The sequence below is a fragment of the Colossoma macropomum genome, unplaced genomic scaffold (assembly GCF_904425465.1).
Source record: "Colossoma macropomum unplaced genomic scaffold, Colossoma_macropomum, whole genome shotgun sequence".
Lineage (NCBI taxonomy): Eukaryota > Metazoa > Chordata > Actinopteri > Characiformes > Serrasalmidae > Colossoma > Colossoma macropomum.
The window spans coordinates 42,800,815-42,827,000 of record NW_023494792.1 but is presented as its reverse complement, the minus strand read 5'-3'; the positions used below and the strand labels follow the sequence as shown (position 1 = coordinate 42,827,000).

At 38.2% G+C, this 26,186-nt stretch overlaps 1 protein-coding gene across 2 annotated transcripts in view; it reads left to right on the top strand.

The window, feature by feature from the left end:
* The window catches only part of usp6nl (USP6 N-terminal like), a 99,875-nt gene that overhangs the window by 55,104 nt on the left and 18,585 nt on the right, over positions 1 to 26,186 (top strand). For both annotated transcript variants that reach the window (XM_036577234.1, XM_036577235.1), the window contains 7 exons: positions 1,998 to 2,071; positions 9,714 to 9,796; positions 15,319 to 15,358; positions 16,715 to 16,795; positions 18,431 to 18,538; positions 20,849 to 20,958; positions 23,995 to 24,043. In XM_036577234.1, coding sequence (XP_036433127.1) covers positions 1,998 to 2,071; positions 9,714 to 9,796; positions 15,319 to 15,358; positions 16,715 to 16,795; positions 18,431 to 18,538; positions 20,849 to 20,958; positions 23,995 to 24,043 — 545 coding nt within the window. The remainder of the gene's footprint in view (positions 1 to 1,997; positions 2,072 to 9,713; positions 9,797 to 15,318; positions 15,359 to 16,714; positions 16,796 to 18,430; positions 18,539 to 20,848; positions 20,959 to 23,994; positions 24,044 to 26,186) is intronic.

Below are 26,186 nucleotides of genomic sequence, written 5' to 3'. Positions count from 1 at the left end.
TCTTTGATCATTTTTATAGCCTTCTCCTGCTCTGTAGGCATCAGTTAGTTTCATTTTTGGATTGTCAGCCAGCTGCTGAGAGGAGCCCATGGATGTTGAGTGTTAGCACACGGTTTGAAGAGTGAGAGAATTTATAACACTCTGGAAATGTCAACAGCTGATAATTCCTAATAACAATTCTTGACCTGCCTAACCAGACCTAATGAGTCAGATAAGTTCTGAGACTTTACAGTTTGAAGGGTGTCCAAACTTTTGTACATGCCACAATTACTATTTAATTTTTTCTGTTTTATAAGCTATTAAAATCTAAAGTAACTATGAATACCATTTGAAATAAAGTGACTTTTTTTTTAAATTGTTTGCTGTGGAATTTGTGTTTACAACAACGTGATATGTAATTTGGCCGGTGGTGCCCAATTATTTGCGTACAACTGTAGTTCAGTGATATATCTTTTGCCGTTCCAGGGTCGTTCTCCAGTCAGTTTACTCTTTAGCAAACTCTGGATTGTGAATAGTGAATGAGTTAACAAGTGAAAACAGCTTAAATGTCTGTTACTGAGCATTACTTCTGTTTCTCAGTTCAGTTCCAGGCTTATGCCAGCTTTAATTTCATGGCTATGTAAAGTACAACATTGTCAAAGCATAGACAGTGAATGCTTTACAGGGTTGTTTCGTCCATTATGGGCGCTGGGGTGACAAGCAAAATAAGAAGAAATAATCATGTTAAAATGTATATAGAATTTTCTTCTATTACTTATGTTTTTGTTTGCTATATGTCTGTGAAACTAGCTGGAGGGTTGAAAAAATGAATGCCAGTTTATGAATGCACTGTTCTTATAAATAATACTGGCTCAAGGTGATAGAGGAGACACTCTTGACCAATTGAGTGGCCATTGCTAGGCAACACTAAAGGGAAATTCCACCAGCTTTTCAAGATTTTTGCTTAAATAAATTACTAAGATTGTTTGATGGTTTGGCTCCATTCTAAAGAAACTTACTGAATTGTTCACAGTGGTGGTGATAGGAACCAGACGGCTGAAGAGTTGCATCTAAATGCTCTCTCACAGAAAGCTGTTACTTGGAACAGTTACAAATATGTTGCCTGATGCCTGAGACGTTGTTTCATGGAACTTGGCCTGAAGCTTATTTTTGAAGTATATGCAGGGTATGGTAAAATCAAAAATAGTCCCCAAAAGAAACATATTTTCAGATACCACTATTTTACCATTATCAACATTACATATAAACATTCAGAAAACACATGTAGGTTCACTGGTCATTTTGGATAGTAAATAAAATGGCTACATTTGTGTTGTAGACGGGCAGCACGGTGGCGCAGTGGGTAGCGCTGTTGCCTCACAGCAAGAATGGCCTGGGTTCGATTCCCAGCTGGGCGACCAGGGTCCTTTCTGTGTGGAGTTTGCCTGTTCTCCCCGTGTCTGCGTGGGTTTCCTCCGGGTACTCCGGTTTCCTCCCACAGTCCAAAAACATGCAGTCAGGCTGATTGGACGTGCTAAAATTGCCCCTAGGTGTGAGTGAGTGTGTGATTGTGTATGTCTGTCTGTCTGTCTGCCCTGCGATGGACTGGCGACCTGTCCAGGGTGTATCCTGCCTTCCGCCCAATGACAGCTGGGATAGGCTCCAGCACCCCACCGCGACCCAGAAGGATAAGCGGTTTAGATGATGTATGTATGTATGTATGTGTTGTAGACATCATAACCTCTGGTTCCTATCATCACCACTATAAAGAAATCAGAATCAGTAAGTTTCTCTTCAATAAACCTCTTCACATCAAAGCACTCTGAATGACTTTGTTTACACCTTGATTGAATTATGTAGAAATACAAAAAAAAAAATCATGGCAGCCAGTTTCTTTAAAACATTTTAAACAGTTTTCATTGCTGCCTAAGACTTCTGACAGTACTGTATCATATTTAAGGTGAACATATTCAACAACAGTAACAGCTTACCATCTGTCTCTCTCTCTCTGTGTCCAGCGTCTGATGCAGAGCAGGATGCTGCAGTGAAGTTGGATCAGGAGCGGGCTGAGATCGTAGCCAGATATGAGAAGGTGAGACTGAAAAAATATAGAAAAAACCTGCACTCCTCTTCCATCTCGCATTGCTTTCATACCGAATAAAGGCCAGATATTTCCACTTGAACCTATTACAAGCAGATGTTTCATCCCAAGCAGATGTTTCATCCCAACCAGATGTGTGGGTTCTTTTGAGTTTTATAAGTGCTGCAGTTATAAATTAAATCCCATCACGGTCCAGTTTACTTCTACGTCAGTGTATTTATTGATAGGACTGGTAGCATCGAGATGTTTCTACTGAAAATGTTTCTAGTGATCTGCATCATCATCACACGTTTCTCAATCCATATTGAGTTGTTCAATAATCCTAAATAGACTTGATTATGTGGTTTCTGACACTTCATGACATAACAAAAATTAGGAGTGGCTAACGGTTCCCTTTTATTCAGTAAGATACAGTTGTATCTAAAAGTTTGGGCGTCCCTGGCCAACTTACATGTTGTGTTGGTTTTCTAAGTGAAAATAAGTTAACCATTTCTCTACAAGCACTGCATGTTTTAATGCACAATTAATGTTTATTTGCTGAATTTATCATATTGGGGAAAATAAGATTAAATGTGGTCAGTGCAAAAGTTACAGCACGTTTTGCCTTTATAAACTCAGGAAAAAATAGAAGTTGTCCCCTTAAAATTTTGCAGAAAAGGTTTGTTTCCCTTAAAGGATGTGTTAACCTATTTCCACTTCGAAAATCAACAAAACAAAACATACTTGACCAAACAATTGTACTGGGAAATATATTGTTCAGTGCAAACATGCTATTATTGCTATTTTTGTTATTGCTGTTACATAATGCCTTTTGGTCTATATTACAGTAATAAAGCATTGCTGGAAGTTCATTAGTTTAAAGCCAAAATGCAGCCATCCTTTCTCAGTGCAGCCGTGATTGTCTCAGCATGAGTTTTTTTGATTGGAAAGTATGTGTGCAGTATGTTTTGTCATTAGACTCATGCAGCCTCCTCTTTCGCTGAATTCAGCATTTACTTTCCTCTCATAGACCACCAGAAGGCTGATTTTCCTGTAGTAATATGACTCTGCTTTCAGTGCCTTTCTAGCTGTGCCCTCTGTGTGTGTGTGTGTGTGTGTGTGTGTGTTTAATGGTCTCTCTCTGGTCGTGTCCAGTTTGGACATTGGCCATTGTAATTGGCCAGCGTAATTGGCAGTGTGTTAGGGGAGCTGACTGTGTGACTGTGTTGGTTAATTAGATTCTGATACCCACACTGCCACACTCATCTTCACACACACATACAATACTGTGCAAAAGTCAGAGGCCCTTCAGTGATGTAATTTCCAGTCAAAACTGCCATTAAGTACAAGTTGTCCATTTTTCAGTGTCAGGAAAAAAAAACAGAGAACAGGTAGGAAGAAAATTACACAGAAGCCTGAACAACGAAATACAGTATAAATTTTTTCAGTATTAAATGTGTCCATTTTTTGCCTTTATTACAGCATCCATTCTTTTCAGGAGACTTAATTTCAGCTTTTCAAAGAAATCTGCAAGGATATTTTTCCACACCTCCAAAGTTCAGTCTTAAAAGTTGGTTTCACTTCCGGCTTCCTACAGTCCAAGTAATACCAAACACATTTAGTGATGTTGAGGTCTGGCCACTGGGGAGGTCAGTCCATTGTTCTGAGAACACCAGCAGCTTCTTTGTTTGATTTGCAGATTTTCTTCCTTATTGTCTGTGTTCTTTGTAACAGCTTCTTGACAACTACATGGACAGAAACGCTTGTGAATTTTTTCAGATCTGAAGTAAGAGTGGAGGTTGAATTTCTCCTCTCTCTCGAAGATGAAGGCTTTAAATACATTTTATCTGATGGTGTCAGTTCTGGTGGGCTACCAGGTCTTGACCAGGTGTTAGGAGTCCCATTTTCTCTGTATCTTTTAATAGTTTTCTTTTAACTGCAGCTTTGGGAACTCCTGTTTTTTCACTTATTTTTCTCTCTCGTGCTAGTGGACCGGTTATGTTATATTTAATGTCCTCAGACATATCTCCTGGTCTCTGACTTTTACACAGTACTGTACATAAAACCTTTTAGATTTAAAGGCCTATACTTAAAGACAAATATAAACAGTGAAGTTGGCACTGTGCTTGAGTTTGTTTATTCGTTTATTTATACTTTGTCTTAATGTCTATACTCGCCAAACATGGTTTTTCCTGCAGTTTATTTTCATGCCAATAAGCAATATTTTATTTTCCCTCTGTTTATAAACAACATGAGCTCATTTGATTAATCAGTGTTGTCTCTAGCATTGGCACTGTGACAACCAAGATAATTGAATGGTTGTCTCCTAGCAATCTGTACATTTTTTTAACCATCATCAGAATTTTTTTCTTTGTGCTCCATATGTGTGGAGCTCCAAAGGCAGCTTAAACTGAATTCTAGACACCCAGACATCCAAGCTGTGCGTGAAAGAGCTTGTAAAGTTTTGGCTCCTTAATGAGGTGGGACAACTTTCTGTCTTTCTTTTACTTTTCTAAAATGGAACATAACCACCCGGCATCACCATTTGCCCAGTTTCTGAGGAGTAAAGAATATCTCTTTGCACTTACACAGTCTGCTCGTTTGTTTTGTATTTTTCACAGCACAAAAAACTATTATGTATTTTCGTGATGTTTATTTGCATTGTGTTCAGTGTGTAGATGTCTTTAAAATGATAGCTTGGCTAACAAAGCTGCTGTGACTGAAAGTGAAAACCAGATGTTTGCTTTATTAGCATGCTAATGGTCAATGTTGTCCATGTTAGCATTTCTATTCACACTACACCAGTTTCAGTGTTGTTGTCTCCAAACTGATTGAAGGCACGAACATGAAAAATGAACAGTAGTTTGCTAAATATAACCAAAAACTTAATTTTCCTTAACGGTTCTGAAACTGAAATGTTAATTTTCAGTATCCTCTAGTGGTTAGTACCTTCTATGAAGCCAACTAGCTCGTTAGTTGTATCTTACCATAAGACGTCTGAATGTTTTTGGATCAATTTCACGTTGCACATGATTTCATTCACTTTATCATTTTAGTAGTTTTATAGGGCATGCATGTGGTATTTTTGTGCTGTAGATTCATTCAGTAATTACCATCTATAAGTAGACAGTAGCTCTGAATGTCCTCTGTCCCAGCTCTAGTTTTATTCATCAGTCAATTGTGAATCCAGTATTGTGAATAAAATCAAATTATGGACTGAGTGGATTACTGCACCCCTAGGATGTCTAGATGAAGCATCAGAGTAATATCTGTCCCTTATTTCTTCTTGGGTAGAATTATTCTATTATAGTTTTTAATGCTGTCTTTCTGATTACATTTCCATCTCCCATAAAACCACACAAACACATCTCTCCTCAATTTATATGCTAAAGTTATCTGTTATAAACAATCATCAGACCTATGCTACTGGCTTATTCCTTTTCTATAAAGAGGAGTTTTTCCATCCATCTAGATAGATATCCGTAAATCCAGGTTGATATTCGTCCATCTGTCCATCCGTCCACCCAGGTAGATACCCATCCATCCATCCATCCATCCATCCATCTATACATCCATCCATCCACCCAGATATATAGATTCCATCTATCCAGAAAAATATCATCCATCCAGATAGATGTCTATCCATCCACAAACCCACCCAGATAGATCTCTGTCCTTCCATAGTTGCATAGAATTTACTTTAGTTGGACATCCATGCTACCTACCTCCCGCTGTTTGTTTATTAACCACTGTGTATTAATTATATGCTCGCATGTGCATTTTGTTGCTTTTAACTTCTTTAGTGAAACTGAGGTGTGTAAAAACACTCACTGAGTCGTATATTTTTATTGATGTTTTATCAGCATGTTTTTGATGTTAGTGCAGCGCTTACATAAATTGCCAGCTCTAAGCCTGTCCACCAGTTTGTGTAGGCTGGAGGGTAATACAGATAATGTCTTATAGCAGTGTATTATAGATCTGAGCTGTTAATAATAAATAATATGAGAGAAAGGAAGCCAGTGGTGGGTATGATATCAGAGCACTAACAAAGCAAACACCCACACACATTGTTTCTGGCCATAGTAATAGCTGCCTGACTTTTTTCCCGGAAAAACAAGTTTAAACAAACAGTCCACAGGCCATATTGCCTTTCCTCAACATGAATATTAGCTTCATATTGGGCAGTTGGTTAAAAACTGATAGCCAGGTAGCATAGCCAGGTTGTGGATATATTGAAAGCTGGAGTTTTCTTATCTGCACTTTTAACCATTTTTAGAGGTTATGTGAAATTCTGTTAGAGAGAGGCCACATTTATAACGATAACCATTATATATTGTCACAATTTGCTTTTCCAAGTATATTATGGGTATCATCTGCACTGCCACTGAACAACTGGATTAACAACAACCTGTAACCAGCAACAATCAGTGTGTAGTAACTGAATGAACTATAACAAGCAGCTGATTGGATATCACCCCATTTTGGCGTTATCCTATTTTGTTCTTTAATTTTTACTAAATGTTTGATTTTTCGTTGATTGTTTCTTTTTAAATACAAACTCAGTTCCAGAAGGCTGAGACAATAGTTGAAAGGCAAAGAAAAACAGATATCATTGAATAGTGAACAGGTTTGTAATTGAAACTGCACAAAGAAGAGGTATTTCATATTTTACCTTATCAAGTTTGATCTTTGTAAATGTTTGCTAATTCCAAATTTAATGCTGGCAAAATATTCCAAAAAGTTGGCACTGTGGCAGTGTAAGTCTGGGAACGTAAACAGGTGAATACGTATCAGGTGATGCTATCATGATTGTTTATAAATTGAATGTTTACCAGGAGTATTCACCAATGCTCATTTGTCACTCCGAGAATAAGTGTGTAAGCAACAGTACAAGAACAATGTGCATCATCACACAATTGCAAGAAAGTGCAAAGTGCCAGTGACCTTCAATCCCTAAGACAGCACTGAATTAATCACAGATATGTTTCTTTAATAAATTTAACCAAATGGGCTCAGGAATACTTCTGAGAAGTCTTGTCAGTACCTCTGTCAAGGCAGCATAAATGCTGAGGGGAACATACGCATTTTGGAGCAACATATGTTGCCATCTAGACAACATCATTTTTTAGGGACTCAGCAACTCAGCAAGACAACGCAAAGCCACATTCTGCACGTTACAACAGTGTGGCTTCGTTGTAAGAGAGTGCAGGTGCTAGACTGGCCTTCCTGTAGCCCAGACCTGTCTCCCTTTGAAAAAGAGTGGTGCATTATGAAGTGCAATATCCAACAACAGTAACTCTGGGCTGTTGAGCAGCTGAGGTGTTATATCAAGTAAAGATGGGAAAAAATCATTTTTTTTACAAGTACAACAATTGTTGTCCTCAGTTGCAAAACGATTACTGAACGTGGTTAAAAGGAAAGGTGATGTATGAGAGTAGTGAACTCACCCCTGTCCCAACTTTTTTGAACATGTTGCTGATGTTGTTTTCGTTTGAATATAGGTCAAAAACATTTGCAAATCATTAGAGTCTATGTTTATTTACATTTTATTTATATTTACTTTTCCACTGTCTAAATCTTTTTAGAATTGGGTTTGTAGTGTATTTTGTGAACAATGATAAACAATCACTGCACTCATAGTTGTTCATAGCCTTTTTAAAATGTAGCATTACTCTTTACTGGTGCATTTTGTGCTTTGAAAGTTGTTCACAAAACTCAAAATAATTAAATATTGTGATAACATATTGCCATATCGCCCACCCTTACCTCAAACTAAAGTGTATTTATTGACTTCCTGTAATCTTAGATTGATACAGTATGCACACTGCAGCAGGGTTTCTGTTAGCTAGTAAAGGTTGATATTTGATGCTTGATGATAGATTATACAATGCTTGTTTAACCTTTTCACCCAAATTATAGTGTTAAAAACAGTGGCGATGCTTCCTCCTGCTCTTCTTTATGTGGAGAAGAAACTGTAACAGCTGCTGAGCTGCGGTTCAATACTGCAACTTCAGTAGCTCACTGCTCACCAAGACATACAAAGATCCATAATTTTTCACATCTCCTCCTCATGCATTGCTAATGCTGCAGTACATTTCCATGAGTTCTGTCAAATTCTGTTGAAAATGAATGTAGGACTGTATGCTAAAGGAAATCATGTTGTAATTAGACTGGGCTATAGCAATAGCCAGGGCAATTCAGCTTATATTTGCTTATTGAAATGGTTAATAGCTATGCTCGAATGTTGGCTACATAAGCTTTATTTGATCATTTACGAGTGGTGAAGCATATTTATCCAGAGATGGTTTAAGGGAAGCCTGATCACTTCCCATTTCTCTCATTAATCCCATCAATGAGTGGGACTGAATGGGACTAAATGGCTAAAACCAAAAAATTAAACACATTTGTGTGGGAACCTCTTTTAAATTTGGAAAGTAGAAGGATATATTCTGTTGAAAAGTTAAAGAAAACTTACCGGTATGTTTCCGTTTTTCTACAGAAAACAGGTCTAGGGCAGTAGGATGCTAGTATTACTGCTACTGATTGCTGATTGGTTAGCATTACTGCTATTGAGTGCTGATTGGTTGGCGAGCTGATCAACTCATTGGCTGAGTGAAGTGTTGCGTGCTCACTGACAGCACGAACGTATGAGACACTGCTATGACTTCAGAAACGCTTAAAAATGTGAGAGCAGTGTTGAAATGTGGTATGCTGTGCAGGGAAAACGTGCATTTTTCTATACAACTTGCAGTTAAGCTTTTACAAACTGATTGTACACAAAAGCTCCATACGAGCCCATTCATTTTTCACTTGCTCAGGAGCGCCCCGTAGCGCCTGATAAAACCCAGAAGATGCAATTGAGAGGCAAATCATCCTCAGTGCAGATTCTTAGGTTTATACTAATCCGATAGTAGAGACATTTGCTTATTATACATGGGGAAAAACAGAAATGCAGCCTGATAAATGCTACTGTCCTGCCCTGCCCTGCAGCTTGGTCAACGATCATCCTGGTGGTTAAAGGAGTTCCTGATTGGTGATTTAAGGATACATTGATTACTGGCATTAGATTGTGGGAGAGAAGTGGAGAGAGACAGTGTGTGTTATTAAACCGTCTCTGGTTTTCGTAGTCCATCCTCATCTCTCCTACCATGTTGCGGAATATGCAGCAGTTTGTGTGGTGTGTGTGTGTCTGAGAAAGATTTATTTATAAGGGGTCTACTGTACTATACTGTGCTGTGTGTGTGTGTGTGTGTGTGTGTGTGTGTGTGTGTGTGTGTGTGTGTGTGTGTGTGGCCAGGGGAAAGCTTGCGGTGGAAGAAACAAGATTTATGTTGGAATAGATTCAGCTGCTGTTGCAGTCCCTCTACACAACAGCAGCTTTTACAAACAGCCAGCACTGCTGGGACTGTATATGTGTTCAACACATAGCTTTTATAAATAAACATATTCTCTCTCTCTCTCTCTCTCTCTCTCTCTCTCTCTCTCTCTCTCTCTCTCTCTCTCAATCAGCTCTTTCTCGTTTTCCTCTTTCTCTGTCTGTCTTACTCTCTTTTCTTTTTCTCCTGTTCTCCTGTCCTCTCTCCTCGTCTTTTCTAACTCTACTTTGTCTTATTAATAGACTAAGCATTAAGTATTTTGCTTCATTTTCCATCAGGGTGTAGAAGGTGGTCCCGTGGAGCCATGGGAGGAGGCGAACTATGACCTCTACAAAGTGGTGGACCGCTTCGGCTTCCTGCAGTAAGATGCTCAACTCATGGCTTAACTGAGCACATTATTAGTATAAGTATTATGACGATATTTCAAAATTATCATCATATCTAATTTCTCTTCCATATTCATCAATTGAGTGGCCTACTAAACACCACCCCCCCCCTTCACATTTTCTATTGAGGGCAGAGAATCAACAAGTCTGCCAGATTTGCTTGAAAACAGTCAAAGCCAGAGATGAAAACACACCTAACATGCATTCCTATCCAAAAATTAGGCACCCTAGAAACACCTCACACATGCTGTGGACCTTCACTGTAGAGCTTAATGCGACCTACAGCTGTATTCTGCTGGATATAGTTTCGTTTTCCAATTGATGTGATGCTAAATCATGACCAGGAAATATCTAAGAGAAACTACACACATACCACAGAACACGTTTGATTCCGGCTGTCATTGTAACACCAGTCACTCGACATTGTAGTTTCGGTTGTGAGTCTGTAGCATGTGTAATTTGAATGTCACCTAGCAGGAACTAAGCCTGTTCTGTTTTGTGTGGCACCTTTGGGCTGCTAATTAAACTATTGTTAGCTTAGCTAATACGGTACAGCTCTGAACACCACAGAATAGGTTCAGTTTTAGCTTTCTGTCAGTCACACACCAGTCGCTTCACTTGGCTCTCTCAGACATAATTTTGGTTAGCCAGACTCAAACCTGTTCAATGGGGAGCAGAGCTATTATCATGCTTGCTAAGCTAAGGCTAACTAGCTCCTTTATCATAGTTAGCAGCGTGTGTAATATTTAGCAATTGTTGTTAGCTAGATTGTTTGACATTTATTGAATAGTCTATTGAATATCGTGCAGTGTATTCACTTATTTGGACAGTGTAAGCAAACTGATCTTTTTCTTTATTTGTTGAAATAACAGGATGAGGTGTTACAAAATGACATACTCTGTACTCTTCTGTGCTTCTCTGCTTCTCTGTGCTCCTCTGTACTGCTTACTACTCATCTATACTCTTTTATACTCATCTGTAATCTTCTGTACTTCTCTATACTCATCTGTACCACTGTATATCCTCTGTAGTGCTGAATACTGCTCTATATTCCTTTATTCTGCCCTGTACTTCTCTGTAGTACTCTATACTGTTCTATGCTTCTCTGTGCTTCTTTGTACTGTTCTCTTCTCGTCTAAGTTCGTTTACACTCCTGTGTACTCCTGTATATCCTGTATAAAGCTGTATACTGCTCTACATTCCTTTATACTGCTCTGGGCATCTCTACAGTGCTCTATACTCTTCTATGCTTCTCTGTGCTTCCCTGTACTGTTCTCTTCTCATCTATGCTCCTCTATGCTCATCTGTACTGCTTTGTACTCATCTATACTCTTCTGTACTCATAATTACTAAACTACCCTGTACTTCTCTATACTGCGGTATATCCTTTATACCCTCTCTATACTCTGTACTCTTTTTTACTGATCTGTACTCCTCTGCGCTCCTCTCTACTCATTTTTAATCCTGTAATAATGTACTCTTCTATACTAATATTTTTTACCTCTGTGTATTCCTCTGTTCTTCCTTTATACACCCCCCTGTATTCCTTTATAATACTCTGTACTCATGTATAGATGTCTGTCCACTAGATATGGACCATGTTTTTGCGGCCAAATCACTGTTCAACTTTCAGTACGATCTGCCAGTAGCCAGCACAGATCTGGGACTGGGCTGGATGCCATGTTCAAAAGTACAAAAGTGATTCTCAACAACAAAACAAATACATCCCTCCCTTCAGTACTCCTTCAGAAACTCTTCCTCCAAATTTATGGAAGCACATTGCCGAGGCAAATGAGGCTTTTTTAGATCTTTTTCGCCATAAAACTCTTCACAAAAATTGTACAGAAAAATGTAATGATATAATGTTAAAACGAACAGCAACACAGCAAGTAATGTAGCTAACGTTAACTAGGTTGTTGGTTAGCAAACTGTCGCTACAGTTGCTACTACTAAGCTTACCATAAGCATTAGTAAACGAGACAAAATAATACCGACCTATTGATTCTGTGAAACAGTGAAAAAGTTAATGCTAACCCCATATCAAGAAGAAACAGAGAAACGTCCTCATCCTTTTCATGCCTTTCAACTCTCGATAAAGCTAAAGTCAGCTTCTTTTTGGAATTGTCCCATTCAGTCTTAAATTGTGCATCTGTTACCTTCTGGTACCTCAGGCTGGCATAACCATTGAAATAACCGGAGCCTACACAACAGGCGCAGCTAACAGGACAAAACATCTTCCTGCTTTACAGATGGGTTTTTAAATGTACTGAAAAGGCTTGAAGGGCTGATATGTGATCGCTTTTGTAGTTCTGCATCTTTTTTTTATTTTCAATCCTTGCCAAAGCCGTAGGTCATGAAGCTAGTGCAGTCTAAGTTAAGCAAAGGTTAGCGCTCGGATGCTAACATGCTAACAGAAACAAATGCTTAAAGCTTTGACAACAAACTGCGTTAGTCACAGTTATACACATCCATACAGCGAGTTTACGGCGAAATAGGAGCCAAATATGTAGTATACTTCAGTTCTGAGCTCTTAGGATCAACTAAGTTAGAGAACATAGCCGATCAATCCTTCCATCTATACTCTTCGTACTCCTTTGCATTTCTTTTTTCTCATCCATACTCCTCTGTTCTTCTTTAAACTCCTTTGCACTCATCGGTACTCTTCTATACTTCCCCATAGACCTCTGTGTTCCTCTGTATTATTGTATGTCTGCTCTTAACTCTTCTCCTCTCTACCCCTGTATAGCCTGTGCTCTTCCCTTACCTCCCTCGCCCTCCTTCCCTCCTATCTTGTCCACTCTTTCTCCTGGCGGGGAGGTCTGTGGTTTTCCCAGGCCTCTTAAACAGCAGTGCATTCTGGGATACTTAGAGGGTGCTACGTGTGGCTGGCAGAGGAGGAAGCCACAATCATAGGGTGTGTGTGAGAGAGAGAGAGAGAGACAGAGAGAGACAGAGAGAGAGACAGAGACAGACACGTAGTGTGTTCTGGCCAGAAGAGAGAGAGAAACTGATTTTAAATGGTCAGAAAGAGCAAAGATTTGACATTGAACATAAGAGAAAAGGAAGGAGAAAATCTGATGGAGAGGGAGAGAGGGAGAAGTCTGAGGGGGGTAGTTTCAAAGGTCCCAGCAGTGAGAGGGAATGAGGGATGAGGGACGTAGGAGGGACGTGAGAGATTATCATCTGACTAAACAACAGAACAAGACAGGAAGTGACCTCACAGTGCCAACCATTTGTTGCACTGGATACAGGAAGTGAGATAACAACATATGGAGAGAGAGAGAGAGAGAGAAAAATTCTTGAACACTTTCAGAGCTCCTACTGTATCTGGTTGCCCTGTACTCCTCTGTACTGCTCTGTGCACATCTATACTGCTCTATATCTTTTATACGCCTCTATGCTAGAATCTAGTTAGTGAGCAGTGTCCCGTTGTTGCATTATCTGTGCCTATTTGTTTTAGGCCAGAGCAGCAACTAACAATTATTACTACAATCAATCAGTCTCTCCACTAATCTCACCAATGTTTTTTTGTTTCCTCTTACAATTTACTGCACTGTGCTTCTCTATATTGCTTTTTACTCCATTATATTTCTCTGTACTGTTCTGTACAGAGAAATATAATGGAGTAAATTATATCTGTAGGTTTGGTTTTTTGTTTTTTTGTTTGTAGTATTTTTTAAATAGTAGTTCAACTCGTCTTCCCTAAAGCCAAACAAAAAACTATCATTTGTTTAGAAAAAGTATGCTAAAACAAAACATGAACATTAACAAAAAAATTTGTGGTCTGATAAATATTGAGTGCGTTTACATGCGCTTAATCCAATCATAATTGTATTTCTGCAGTTATCAGATTATTCATGTAAACACATACTCCGATTAAGAAATCTGATAAAGAGAGCTGGAGTAATCAGAGCTCAGTAATCAGATTTCTCAGGGCATGTATACTCTTACCCGTATTTCTTTCAGATTTCTCAGTCTGCGCATGTGTGGAACAGACTGTTGTACTGGAATAAGCAAGCAGCATTGCAGCAAATCACTTTTGGAGCAATGCTCAAATCAAATACATTCTTGACTAAATGAAGGATTTAAATGCTCTTCATCTTCTAGATGATGTATGTTCATAGTTTCAGGTAAAGTGGCACGATGTTGTTTGAGCTGTGGCATGAAGTTTTAGGTTTCTGACTTTGAAAGTCCAAATTAGTTTTTGCAGTGTACATTTAAAATCACTCATTTGAAAACCAGCTCAGGTCGGGGTTGTTTTCAAATGAGTGATTTCAAAATTTAGCTGCCTCAAATTTCATTGTACTTCACATAGTGAGTTAACAGAATGTAAGACATACTGTTCTCTTAACTTACTATTCAATGTTTAATGAACCTGAATATTTAAAACAGTCAGTTTACTCACTTTTATTAGTATTTTATTTTTTTTTGCAGTGTAGTAGCTTTGCCAGTTTTACAGAAATGTCAGGCATGCACACTTTTTCTCTCTTGCACTCTTATCATGTGCTTTCTCTCTCAGTCTCTTTCTTTCTCTCTTTCTCTCTGTATTTCTCTCTCTGTATTTCTCTCTCTCTAACTCGTTGCGCTCTCCCTATCTCTCTCACATGCGTGCTCTCTGTCTTTTTCTCTCTCTGTTGCTCCGTGCTCTCTCTGTCTCTGAGTTTGAGGAGTGAGTGAACTTGTCCTTATGTAATGTAAGAGTGTTCGGGGCTGGTTAAAAAATATTCAGTCCCAGAAGCCCAGCCAGGCGATGCTCCTGCGTCTACGTGTCAGTATTGGAAGAGCCAGTATTATGATATCAATTAACCATGTAGTGCATTTTAGAGCACTTTTGTTTTTAAGTAAATGACATGTCAGCTTTTTTCATAATTAATGAATTATTGATTGACTTTGAAAAATCATTGCAGCCCTTCTCTAAACATTTGGGCTTTGTGTGTATCTGTATGCCGTAGCATCCAGCTTCATGTGCGAGACTGAAAGTCGTCCTTCTCTGATCCAAAGCGTTTCCTGTTTGTGTCATTGACGATGATTTCTCACTTTAACCCCGTCGGCAGGGGTGGCGTCATGGGCGAGTTGCCATAGCGATGTTTATTTATCTAGTGCGTCCACTTCCTGTGGAACAGATAAATTCCCTTTTTTTCAGTCCTCAAGTGCCGAGGGAGTTCGCATTTGACATCAGCATCAGGGAGATTTTATGGCTTATGGGTTTGTTCTAGTTCCTCTTCAGCACTTCCATTCCAGTATAAGGTCTTTGTTCTCATATGTTACATAAAACCTTCAAACAAAAACATATTTCCAAACATTTCAGCTACTAGTTGTGATTTTTTTTTAAACTTAGTGATATCTGTGTGAGAAAAGAAGGAAAAAACAATTCGTCTGAGGTTGTTTTTTTTCCTGTTGGGAAAATGATGAAATAATGAGACACTGAGATGCTGCAATTTCACTGGATTTACATCTGTGTGTGTGCGTGTTTGTGTTTTTTTGTTTTTTTTTGCAGTGAGAATGAACTTCCGGCCTATAACTCCGTGGAGGAAAAGGTGAGCAGAAGATCATTGTAATCCTGCCAAACCTGAGCTGTGATTTAATCTGATTCTTGAGGAGAAAGGATTGATTATCGCCTAAGAGTAAAGTAGTTGCAGCCGAAAAGAGTTTATTTTTAAACCAAAAGCAAAGTAGTCATAGTCAAAGAGCTTGGTCTTCAAAGTAAACCAAAGCCAAAAGGCCCTAAAAGTAAAGTAGCTGTAGTCAATAAAGCCAAATTTTCAACTAGAAGTAACATAGTCATAGTTGTAGTCATGGTCAAAAATGCCAGATTTTTGACTAAAAGCAGAGACCCTCCCCCAGAAGGCAATCCTTGGTCTAAAAACATAACAGAGTGAGAGCAGGGAGACCAGCAGCTCAACTCACTGAGCAGGAGTTAATGGAGGAAATACCTAATTGCCCTAAACAAACTGCTGTTTTGAGAACTTAATATAACACGGTCCTGTCGCTTATCTTTAACGTGTTCTATCACTTGCCCATTTTTTAAAAAAGTCGCAATGTGTAAAATAAAAAAAAACAAAGGTTTTGTGAGACGAGTAACAGCAGATGCGTCGGTTTGACTTCATTTACAGCACTGCACCAGCATCTTGGAAAACCCATTTTCTTACATTGCCAAGTGAAGATGGTATGACCATCAACAGATTAAATACTGTAGAAAAATAATATGATAACGGACTGGTACAAACCTGTAAACTGTTCTTTTAAATAGTAAAGTAACTGAAAATATTGTGCAGCGTGTCATTTCTCATACATCATAATAGCCTATCAAAAATATTATTAATGAACTCATAAATCTCCAAGGCTTAACTTAGCTAGCTAAGATGTCCTTACATGTCCCAGTTTATCGCAGTTTTAGTTGTTTTATCCCTTCTGAATCTGGACAAAGAAGCACACGTTTATAACTGGAAAGCCAGCAAACATCCAAACTGCTGTTTTCCTATTAATTTAATAAGGGTGACAAGTGATGCAAGTATATGCAGGTCTAAACGGCTGTGGTTTGTAACCAGCATGACCTGTCCTACCTGGCTAATAAATCTATCATACTCATTTTTAAGCAGTATGTCATATTCATAGTTGCACTGCTAGTGAAACTGTACATGTTTTCTTTTATAGTTTTTAAAAGATCCAGAAAAAGACATAAAACATGAAAGACATAGAACATAAAAGAAAAATCTATACACATGAAAGCCTATTTATATAAATGCTTTAAGGACTTAATGTTCTCATTACTGAAAATATTATTTAGTTGAATTAGACATAAAAGTCATTTTTATTACCTGTTATTTTTGTGACAGTGTTTAATGGTGTGTGTTTTAATGATGTATTTTGGTGTGTGTGCTTTCTTTGTTTAGCAAAAGCATCTGGAATTGGAGAGGACAGAAAAGTGGTTGAAGATGCTGAAAAGCTGGGACAAGTACAAGAACAGTGACAAAGTGTGTATTTTGTTTAACAATGACCGCTCCATGAGGAAAAACTATTTTTTTTAGCTTTTATTTTAGTTTTTCTTAGCATTTTTTGCTTTTCTTTTTCACTTTTTTCAATATGTTAAACACAGCAAATACTTGAAAATTGTGCACTAAAATTTGCAGACAAAAATGTGTTAACTTACTTTCACTTATAAAAGCAAGAAGACATGAAATTTGACCAGCGGTCTTAAAATTTTGCATGACTGTACATCTGTGGAGTGATCTTGTGATCTTTGTCAAAGAGACACACACACACACACACACACACACACACACACACACACATGCAGAGCCTCTCTGTATGTGGCTTATAATCCATAACTCTCAGCTTGGTGATACAGCTGATCTGGAACTATGATAGATTCTGTCAGCGTAATCAGTATCATTATCATCATCCAGAGGAACGAGCACATCGGTAGTCATCAATAACACACACACACACACACAGACACACCTACCCTTGCAGAAAGACACGCAGGAAATCACTAAAGTGCTAGTAATGTAGATGAATGAGGACAGAAAAAGGAGGAATGCATGTCCCGATTTCTGTCACGTCCCTGTATCTCTCCATCATCCCTTGTTCCCGCCAGATGATCTTAATGACACAGGAGAGAGAATTTCTGGCAGTGATTAACTTAGTACTTTCAGCAATTTCACTTTAAGTTCTAATCTTATTTTGAATTCTCACACACACACAAAATTATGGTATATTTATGAGATATGCCTACATTAGGTCCACTGTGTAGGTGTACTGTTACAGATTGAAACCCATTTGTTGCTGCACAGTTCATCAACTGCTCTACCCCTACCATCATTGGCGACTGCTATTGTTGACTGCTTATGTTTTTACACAAGTCAGAGTGGTCCGCCACCCAAACATATCCACCCAAGAACAGATTGAGTATGGTCAGAAAATTGCCACTGATGAAGGGCTATGTGACGGCTAATGCAAACCGTGCATCAACAGATGAGCTGCAGTCTCTAACTGTACACTAGCAAGGTGGAGCTACACATGAGAGGTTAGAAAGAAAGGATATACACAAGAAATCGCTATAGAGAAAATTACAGGACAGAGCTCATTTTAACTCAGCTTTCCTTTCACTCAGTCACAGTTTTCCTCTTTGAGTTAGCCAGTAATTCTGCTTCAAACTCCAATGACCAGAAGGAAAGTAATTGTCAAAAGTAGGGAAAGAGAGTTCGACAGATGAGACAGTGACGGAAAATAAATTGAAAAACTGGATGGGAGGCTGTATGGGAGGACGAGGACAGCTCAGATGATAAGGAAACAGAAAACACGGTGAGAGGCAGCAGGATGGTTGGCAGTAACAAGAGATGTAAAAATCACAAATGGTATCTGTCCAGCAGAAATATATTAAGATTTGTTTTCAGTGAGAACTTATTTTGCGCACATGGTGTCTCCGTTTTTATGCGACCTAGGGGCAGCATTCTTTCTGCACAGCATGCTCAGATAGCAAGTAGCTTACGGGACAACACACCTTGCATTTTTTTTTAGCATCCAGAAAAACACAATGTGAGCCATGCTTATCCATTATGAATAAAAGATATTTGTGTGTGTGTGTGTGTGTGTGTGTGTTCGTATAGCTGGTAAGGAGGATCTACAAGGGAATTCCGCTACAGCTCCGGGGCCAGGCGTGGTGTCTACTCCTCGACATTCCGAAAATCAGGGAGGAGAAGAAGGACTTCTATCAGGTAGACACATGCACACACACACACACACACACATTTGTGTTATGTTAGGTTTTGAACTTGGATCGAACTGTTTGTTAAGTTTGTTAATGTGTAACGTGCTGTGTGTGTGTGTGTGTGTGTATGTGTGTGTATATATATATATATATATATATATATATATATATATATAGTGGTTCTACTATTTGAGTTTGAGTGAGAAAAGATATAATATATAAAAAAAAAGTATAATAAATAAATAAGGTATAAATAAATAAGGAAAGAAGGAAGGAAATCAATCAAACTAACTGAATAATAAATTAATAAATCAAACAAATGTTAGTAAGTAAGTAAATAAATAAATATACCTGAGACACATCATCTGTAAATAAATGTATTAATATATAAAATTAGGTTATGCATAAGTAAATGAACAGGTATATACACATGGGAAGAAATACTGCAATAAATGAATCAACATTTGTTTTTGCTTTTATTTCTCCATTTTTTTATTTCTGTATTTTTTCTTCCTGTATGCTAATGACATGGGCAACACTACTGTAGTTCTAACAAGGTTTGCTTACATAATAGACCAAGTGTTACTAAACGGCAGATTGATAGAATAATTATGAAATCAAAGAAATTTCCAGTACAGTGAATGAAGACTGTGTCAGGTTCTGTGAGATATTGCAGACCAACTCTACAAACGTTGGCTTCTTGTGTTCATTTGTTTCTGTTAAATGTCAGGTAACACACTTATACAGCCTAATCGTATAATTTACTTTTAATTAACAAACGACCTACAAGTGCATAGAAATTCGACTGTTCCACTCTCACTGAAGTATTAGCAGTGTTTCAAAAACTACGATGAACCAATAGCATGTAGCTCTTAGCTCTTGTAGTCTTATCAGCATACTGGAGGAAGAAATATAGAAATAAATCAAATCTGGAAATAAGTAAATTATCATAGAATTACGTAGATGCATGAATAAATGAAAAATTCTTTATGTACAGTTTTAAGTTGCAAATTAATTAATTACTTTATTTATTATTTGGGCATGTTTGTGCACTATAATCGTCAGCATTATTCCATTAATTCAAAAGCATAAATAAAAACAAAAACAAATTATTATTATATTATTATTTCTTCCAGTTTTTAGGGAACTGTGCCCTTCTTTCGCTATCTGTCTTCATAAATTTTAATTTCAGTGCATCACTAGTAAAGACAGTATTTCTGATATCAAACTATGATCTCCCTCAGATAGCAGATCTCATGGCCTTTAGTATGTGCAGAACACACACACACATATTGCACAAATACCGCGTTCAGAAATAGCCTCCTCATTCTTTTCTCCGGTGGTTTAGTATGCAGTAGTTATGTGGTTCTGTGCTGCCACAGAGAGAACTTTCTCTCCAGCAGAGCAACAAGCACTTTCCAAAAAATACACAGTGCAGTTGGTCATGAATCGCTGCCAACATTTCACTTCATCATCCTGCCATCCTGACTTTCAGTGCTTGCTACATATATAAGTAAACTTTTTAAACCCATTTATGTAGGCAGTAAGAGAGTTTTGCCACATAATAATGTTAGAATAAATAAAAACAAATTCATATCCAGCATTCCTGATTTAAATTAATAAAGTATTAATTAGACAAAGTAACGCTGGGTTGGCACAAGAAGAAGTTTGGAAAAGGTTAAGCAAAATGTGCTTATTGTAGCTTTTTAATAGAATAAAGTAAAAGAAAATGTTTTTTTAATTAAAAATAAATGTTTCTGTGGGTGTTTTGATGAATTAAATCATTCATGTAATAAAACATACTATTTTGGTCATGATAATTTAGGCCATCATATAAAGGATATAAAGGATTTTCTATATTTAAATACAATAAATAATTTAAATAAATGTGTTTTAAATATATTGTAAGGTGTATTGTAGGCAGAATATTTATTGGTATTTTGCTCATACCATGTAGTGTGTGTGTGTGTGTGTGTGTGTGTGTGTGTGTGTGCTGCACTAAATCTGCACTGCAGACTGGCTGTAAGATTCATATGCTGCAGTGTTGATTTAATTTGGCTGAAGTTCATTATTACAGAAAGCCCTCTCTCTCTCTCCTCTCTCTCTCTCTCTCCTCTGCTCCCTCCCCCTCTCTCTGTTACTCTCTTGCTCTTTTCTCTCTCTCTCTCTCATTTTCTGTCTGTCTCTCTTTTTTCCTCCTTCTTTCCTATCTCTCCTCTTTCTCTCTCTTTCTCTTTCTCTGTCTATGTCTATGTCTATGTCTCTGTTTATGTCTCTGTCTCTCTCTCTCTCTCTCTCTCTGTCTCTCTCTCTGCAGAAACTGAAGGATAGGGCTAAAGCATTATCTCCTGATGTCCGTCAGATAGATCTGGATGTGAACCGAACCTACAGAGACCACATCATGTTCATGCGGCGCTATGACGTAAAGTGGGTATTACACACACACACACACACACACACACACACACACACACACACACACACACACACACACACATTGTCCAAGCAGGATTTTTTTTTCTGTAATATCTAGGTAGCTTTCTCTTTGGGCAGGACTTCAGGAGCTGGACCGAAGGCCTTACAGAGTATAATTAAGATGTATGATGGAATCAGCCAATCATGTTTTGACTTACAAAAGGCGGGACCAATTTTGTGAGGAAAAAAATGTCACTCTTGGCCTTCTGGAAGTTCTAGATATGTCACTGTCTGTGAATACAAGATGTAGTCTCACCAGTTTTTAGTCAGATGTTACCAATGTGGCAGTGGCTCTATGCCAGGGCTCTTTACTGCAAGAGTCACTGTAAAACTGATACATACAAGGTAAAATGTGTCTCAGTGTATGTTACAAGATTCAGATAAAACATATGGAATGTCACTTACAAGCCTCTAATATCCTTGTTTAATCTAGAACAGTCAGAAAATGTTAATGCACACCAACATGTGTTAACATGTTATTCCATAGTTCTTATAGCCAAAGCTTTCTCTTGGTATTAACTGAATGTTTGATCATTTCGATCAACTAAATAGAATCAAATCAATAATAAATGTGTTCTTTCACCAGCTTCTGCAAGCTTTTCTTTGCTGAATGTCCACATGCACATACTTGCGAACTACAAATAGTTTTTTGTGAATGTGATTCAGTTGTTAAAACACCCACAGAATCTCATCTGGAAGTGTGATTTGTCAGGATGTTCACAGCACACAGTAAAAAAAATTAGTGATTGGTTAGAGGGCTCATTTGTATATCTTTGAGATTAGTATTGGAAAAGCTAACATCGCAATATTTTTTAATAAATGATATATAGTGAAGCTTTAACACACAGACACACCCTAATCCTCCCAAAGCACACTGACACTCAGTCCTGAACACACACACACACACACACACACACACACACACACTTGTACACTGATCTTTGGATCCAAACAGAACACTTGAGATCAAAAGCAGTCTTGTACAGCACACACATTGTTCTTGTGCTCTGTCAGTGAAGAACGTGCCCTCCTGCTTTTCTGCTCCACATTTTAATCCCAGTGTCAGGTCCTCATGCTTTGAAGAACAGTGAAATGTCCAAAGCCTCTCTGTGTGATTAATTTGACATGTAGTAAATGCAGAAGTGCAAAATTTCGCCTGGTCTTGACAGTTTGTATTTAGGTGGGCACTACAGAGAATGACTGTGAGAGATGAGGCAGGAGATGGGTCAGATATAGTTTCATTTGTGTATCTAATGTAGAAAGGTGAATATAAATGCTTCTTTTTCTACATGCTTCTTTTGCACAGGAAAACAAAATAGGTAGTTTATTTATTGTCAGTTCCATAATTGTTGGTACCCTTTGTAAAGATGTGTAAATAAACAGTCATGAGAAGATTTGTGGTTAATTAGCTCAGCTTCACTTTGAACATATGATAAAAATCTAACCTGTTAGTAAATTTAGTCTGAGGAAATAAAAACATTATCAAAAAGCCTTTAACAAAACCGTGGGTCACAATTATTGGCACTCCTGCAGTACTTTCTGCAACCTTCTTTTGCCAATAAAACAGCAATGAGTCTCTTATTATGCTTGACAGTAACTACAGAGCAAGGAATTTGAGACCACTCCTTAATACAGAACCTCTTCAAATCCTCCAGGATCATAGGTCTTCTCTTTCAGACTCTCTCCTTCAGTTCAGCTCATGGGTTTTCAGTGGGGTTTAGGTCAGGGAACTGGGATGACCATGCCAAAAGCTTAAATATGTGGTGAATAAACATTTTTGTGTGGATCTGGGCACATTTTTAGATAATTTTTCTGATGGAAGATCCAACCAAGACCTGGGTTTAGCTTCTTGGCAGCAAGATTTAAAATGTCCTGGTTCTGCATGGAATTCATGATGTCATGTATCCTAACAGGGGGCTTGGAAGAACAACAGCTCCAAAAACATCAAAGATCCTCCAGCAAAGTTAACAGTGGGGGTGGTGTTATTGTCTGTGTAAAAGTCTTTGAGGTAGTCTTTGGTGGCCATCTTATAACCCACCTTGAGCTCTTTTTTCTATCTGACCAACGGACCCGGTTCCAGTTTAAGTTCCTGTAGCGTCTAGCATGCTACAAGTGCTTATTTTAGTGGTTAGATAAAAGGAGAAGCTTTATTTTGGCATACCATCCAAATAGTTTGTTGGAATGGAGATAATGTTGTAGTTTTGGAGACCGATCGACCCAAGCCTTGGTGGCTACTGTCTTACACAAAAAAAAAACAAAACAAAAACATCCTTCTCGTTATGTGTGGGGGCAGAATATGCCTGCATCTTCTTCCAGGCAGGTTCGCTACAGATCCGGTTATTTTAAACTTCTTAATTATTAGCCTAACACTGGAGATGGGCATTTTCAGTTGTGTAACTGTTTTTTTTTGTTTTTTTTTTATGACGATTGCCTGATTTCTAAAGGTCAACACACTTTTGTCTCATTTCATTTTTCTTTTCTATAATCTTCCCCATGTTGATGTATGAAGGGAATTTGGCCTTTTTGTCACTTCATGTTTATACCTCAGTGAAAGAGGAAGTCAGGGATGAGTACTTAAAAGTTCCTGTACACACAGATGGGGAAAAAAGTGAAATAAGAATGGGAGCATGTTTTGTTCCTCAGCATTTCTAGGGATGTCAATAACCGTGGGATATGGTTTTGTTAAAAATGTGTTTTCATAAGGATAAGGATAACCATAAGGACATAAGGTAATTTAGACTAAATTAACCTCAAATGAAGGTTAGTCTTTAGGCTAGTCGAACACACTTTTTTTTCATGGTCTTTTTTACTCATCTTTACCGAAGGAGCCAAGTGTACTGTCCTGCTGTCGTCATTTCATTGTAGAAAGGAAAAATTGAGGTTGTGGTTTATAGTCAAATACTGAAGTATGTGTATGTGTATGTGTATGTGTGTGTGTGTGTGTGTGTGTGTGTGTGTGTGTGTGTGTGTGTGTGTGTGTGTTTTCAGGCAGCAGGACCTGTTCCACGTCCTCACAGCCTACTCCATGTACAACAGGGTGAGTCACTGCAACATCTCTGATTGTATTAGTATCATTCTCATCTGGCGAAGGAGTGGGCGTTATGGCAAATAAATTACGTCATGATACTTGAAGACATTCTTACAATACAGACCATGATATTTACTTTTAAAGTTTTAATAAGTTGCAACAAATTTACGTTTAAAAATACTCTCAATTAGTATAGTGTCATGTTCCAAAAATTGTCATCATTTGTCTAAAAATTGCATTTTACTAATGAAACAAAACTCATCCCCTAAACAGTCTAAGTGTAAAAGTTCAAACACAGACAGGTGTCGTCCGGGGCTGGCCTAAATTTGGAAACTGTTCATTATGTTGGTATTTAATTCTTTGTTTAGTATTCAGAAGCTCCATCTTTATTGTAGCCCAAATGACAACAGTTTTAATAAGCTAAGATGGATGTGGTAAATAATGGAAGGAAAAAAAACAGTATATCAGTTACAGATATCAGTTACAGCTGCTTCATGCCAGTGCATGCCAGGCGTCCACTTCACCTCACCTCAGTGTGCGATACACCAAAATGCTCAGTGCGTAATTTGTGATGAGGTTGGTTTACCAAGGAGGCACAAGTTTGATGAATCATATCAAATATATAAGTAAGTATAGTGATACTTATCCAAGTACTGCTAGGCTCTTTTGAGGGCAACCTTTTTTGTTGTGGTGAGTTCTGGCACTGTATGAGGAGGAGAACGTTTGTGGTTGCTCCCTGGCACAGGAGTCTGTAGTCACTGTGGCCGTAGACCCTGTAGGCTGTGTTCCACAGGGTGAAAGTGATCATGGGTTCGGCTGTCCCACTACCTTGCAGCCTGTGTCTTCTGAGCTCGTTCCGTGATCCAGGAGAACCGGCTGCGCCAGATGAGCGGGGAACCTGCCAAGCTGTTTCAAGGGTCGTCCTCTTCACGTTGAGACGAGCCTGCAGCTCCAGAAGCTACTCAATCTACTGCTCTATTCTCTGTATCTCTGATATGACTAAGCTCAACTCTGCCTGCATCAATAAAATGAAATTAACTTACTGAAACTAAAGCTAAAAACTTATGGTGACAAATAAAATGATAAATGATCATGAAAATAAGCAGTAGGTTTTCATGTCTGGTAGAAAGGAGGTTTTGATGACAGAAGCTGACCCTTTGAATGAGCTGCTGCTAAAGCTAACACTAGAACTAGTCAGAGCAACAGCAGATGCTGAGGAGGATTTATATATGAGGTCTTTCAACAAACTTTAATGAAACACTTCAAAGAATAGCATGTCTATGACTGCATTAATACTTGGCTTTACGCACAGTGTTTTAACCACAAATGTGAGCGTTGTACAGTCCTGTTTAATGTGACTGATCTATCAAGCTAAGTTAAGAACAGCTAACAGATCTAGCTAAGGTAAACATTCTTCTGTGATGTTATTTATTGTTAACAAATACAGATAGCAAATACAGTAACCCAGAAAAAAAATTAAGCTTACTTTAGAGCCAGCAGAAGTATACCTGTTCATTTTTACATGGTGTGGTTAGTGTGGTCTTCCACTTAGTTTTGTACAAAACTTTACAACTTCAGGAATGAAATAAAAACCGCACCGCCCTCCAGATGAGCAGGATAGCGTCATATGCTACTTAGCAACGCGTTTCCACCATTTCTTAGTCTAATAATTCTAATGATTTACTGCTACCGCCATTCTCACTGCAGGTTTGTGTTGAGAAGTTCTGTCAAAGTTTTTTTTTCACTTGGAGGAAAGAACATTTAGAGATGATTGTGTTTGGCTGAGAGACATGTCAATCAATGCTGCTGATCAAATTTCAGAGTTAGAGGTTTGTTGATTGCTGTTTTATACATTCTTAGTCATAAAACCAAATAAAAAAGGCAGTTGCAAGTTGATTTTAAAGGTGAGTCCCAGCTCTTCAATATGACAGTAAAACCAGTTAAGCATAGTCTGTGAGGAAAAAAAGGTTTATAGTTGATCTTGATCCTTGGCGGGTTTGTAAATGTTCTACTGAAAATGTGTTTCCCATGCTTAGTGAAGAGCACATCCCAAATGAAGCTCGTTCATTAGCTTGTTTTTAGCAAGTGGAAAAAAAATCCTGCATCTGGCTGTTTGTTGCAATATGTGGTACACTCACTGGTGCAATATTCC